The sequence below is a fragment of the Phytophthora infestans genome, genomic scaffold, assembly GCF_000142945.1.
Source record: "Phytophthora infestans T30-4 supercont1.9 genomic scaffold, whole genome shotgun sequence".
NCBI classification, from domain to species: Eukaryota; Oomycota; class Peronosporomycetes; order Peronosporales; family Peronosporaceae; genus Phytophthora; species Phytophthora infestans.
The window spans coordinates 1,502,224-1,503,953 of NW_003303750.1; the positions used below are offsets into that span (position 1 = coordinate 1,502,224).

A 1,730-nucleotide genomic window follows, 5' to 3' on the forward strand; every position below is an offset into this window, starting at 1 on the left:
AACTTTCTGTCTCCCAATCTCATCTTCTTCACTATTCGATTTTTGTCGCGGCTGACGACAAATAAAATTTGTCGTGTCGTGACTTGGCAAGAATTTAATTTGGTTTGTATTCGTACCTATTGTTCTCTGACAAAACTTGGTGAGTTACATGATACAATTTGTAGCGTGTATTGGCGCTTGGACTCCAGCCTCGCTAACGGTTAGAAAAACAATGGTTCTGTTGCCTGTAGCGCTGCAGAAATACTTGTACAGAAGCTGTGGTGGACTCCGGCCGAGGATGTTGAATTTCATCGAAATCTTGAAATTTTTATCTTGACTTTGAAATTGTCTACTTGATGTCGTCCTTTACACTCTTTTTTGTGCTGTTGCTGTACCGTTGATTAGTCCCTAACGAGTCGTAATACGGCGTAAACGTTAGTTTTCTGTATTGTCACATGTCTTCTGAGCGTCTTGTGCGGTTTACAGTAGAAGAGACCGTCAAGAGATACATGTAGTTCTTGCCATTCCGGTAACTCCAGCGGTGGCATCCTCATTTTGCCTTTTCGACAGAAGGCTTTACTTCTCCAAGCGCTGTAAACAATGCGTCTGTACTCGATTCTGTCAGCATCGATGGTCATCAGCTATTTTGTGACCTGTAACGCGGCTACGAGCTCCGATCAGACCAAGCTCTCGAGAATGGAGCCATCACTCCTCGTCCACTCACTCGGTGCAGCACTGAACGTCGATGCCATCGACAGAAGATTTCTTCGAGAGCGAAAAGAAAGTATGGAAGAGCGAGGATATCATCTGACGCTAAAAGGGGAAGTAAAAGCATTGGCCAAGAAAATCATTGCAGATTTCAACACGGCCGACGACGTGTACAAGAAGTGGAATGAGAACGGCCACTCGTTGAACAAAATCGCGAACTTGCTGAAAGTGTCGGAAAAGGAAAAATACGCACCGGTGTACAACGGCTATCTGGCCTACCTGAACAGGATAAATAGCTGAAAACACCTCGTCGAAATTGGGTCCGATCTGTGGACTCCTTTGGCGCCGAGAAAGGCTTGCGACTACTATCGAAGTATTGTCGAGGTTCTAGAAATAAAGGCTCGACCGATGATAGTATAGTTACCCACCCGCAACGAAAGCTCTCAATGCTACCTTAGGTAGACTTTTCTTGTCCTTTTTGGAAGATTACAAATGTAACGTGCAAGACATTTGTTTTTTTTAAATACTACCTCCGCTCGGAAATAGATAACCATTTTTTTTTTTGCGCAGCGCTCCGCCTCGTTCATTTAGGCGTTTATTAATTTGTGAGAGGCTGGCTAGCTAGCTTTATGACCGAGAACTGACAGTGAGAAACTAAGCAAGACACAGGCGTTCATGCTCCGCCGTGCAACTATAGATACAAAAACGGATCTAAGACGGCGACTACATCGCCACATTCTGAAGGGGCGCTCAGTGGGGCTTCTGGAACTTCAGCGGTAGGCGGTGGGGGGCTGCTCGCTGCAAGAAGCAGCATGTACGCGTTAGCATTGGCGAGTGAGGTAGCGTCACAAGGCAGTTAGGGAGAGTGCCAGCTCGTACTTGCTTGTCCTTGTGCCGGAGGCGCGCCAGCTTGTGCGTGGGTGTAAGTAGTGGGCGGGTCTGTCTGAGCGCACGCCGTATGTAGCCTTCCTTGATCAGCTGCTGAACCAGGTAGCAGCTCATGTTGGACGCGCGCTGAAGCAGACGCTGGTTTTCGCGCTCAT

General features: G+C 47.3%; 1 protein-coding gene across 1 annotated transcript; it reads left to right on the top strand.

Annotated features, from left to right (window-relative positions):
• Nucleotides 1-579: 579 nt before the first annotated feature.
• PITG_05912 (secreted RxLR effector peptide protein (Avh9.1), putative) lies at nt 580-987 on the top strand (the record flags this gene model as incomplete). Its single annotated transcript, XM_002998108.1, has 1 exon — nt 580-987. The coding sequence occupies one exon, from the start codon at nt 580-582 to the stop codon at nt 985-987; it is 408 nt and encodes a 135-aa protein (XP_002998154.1).
• Nucleotides 988-1,730: the final 743 nt, after the last annotated feature.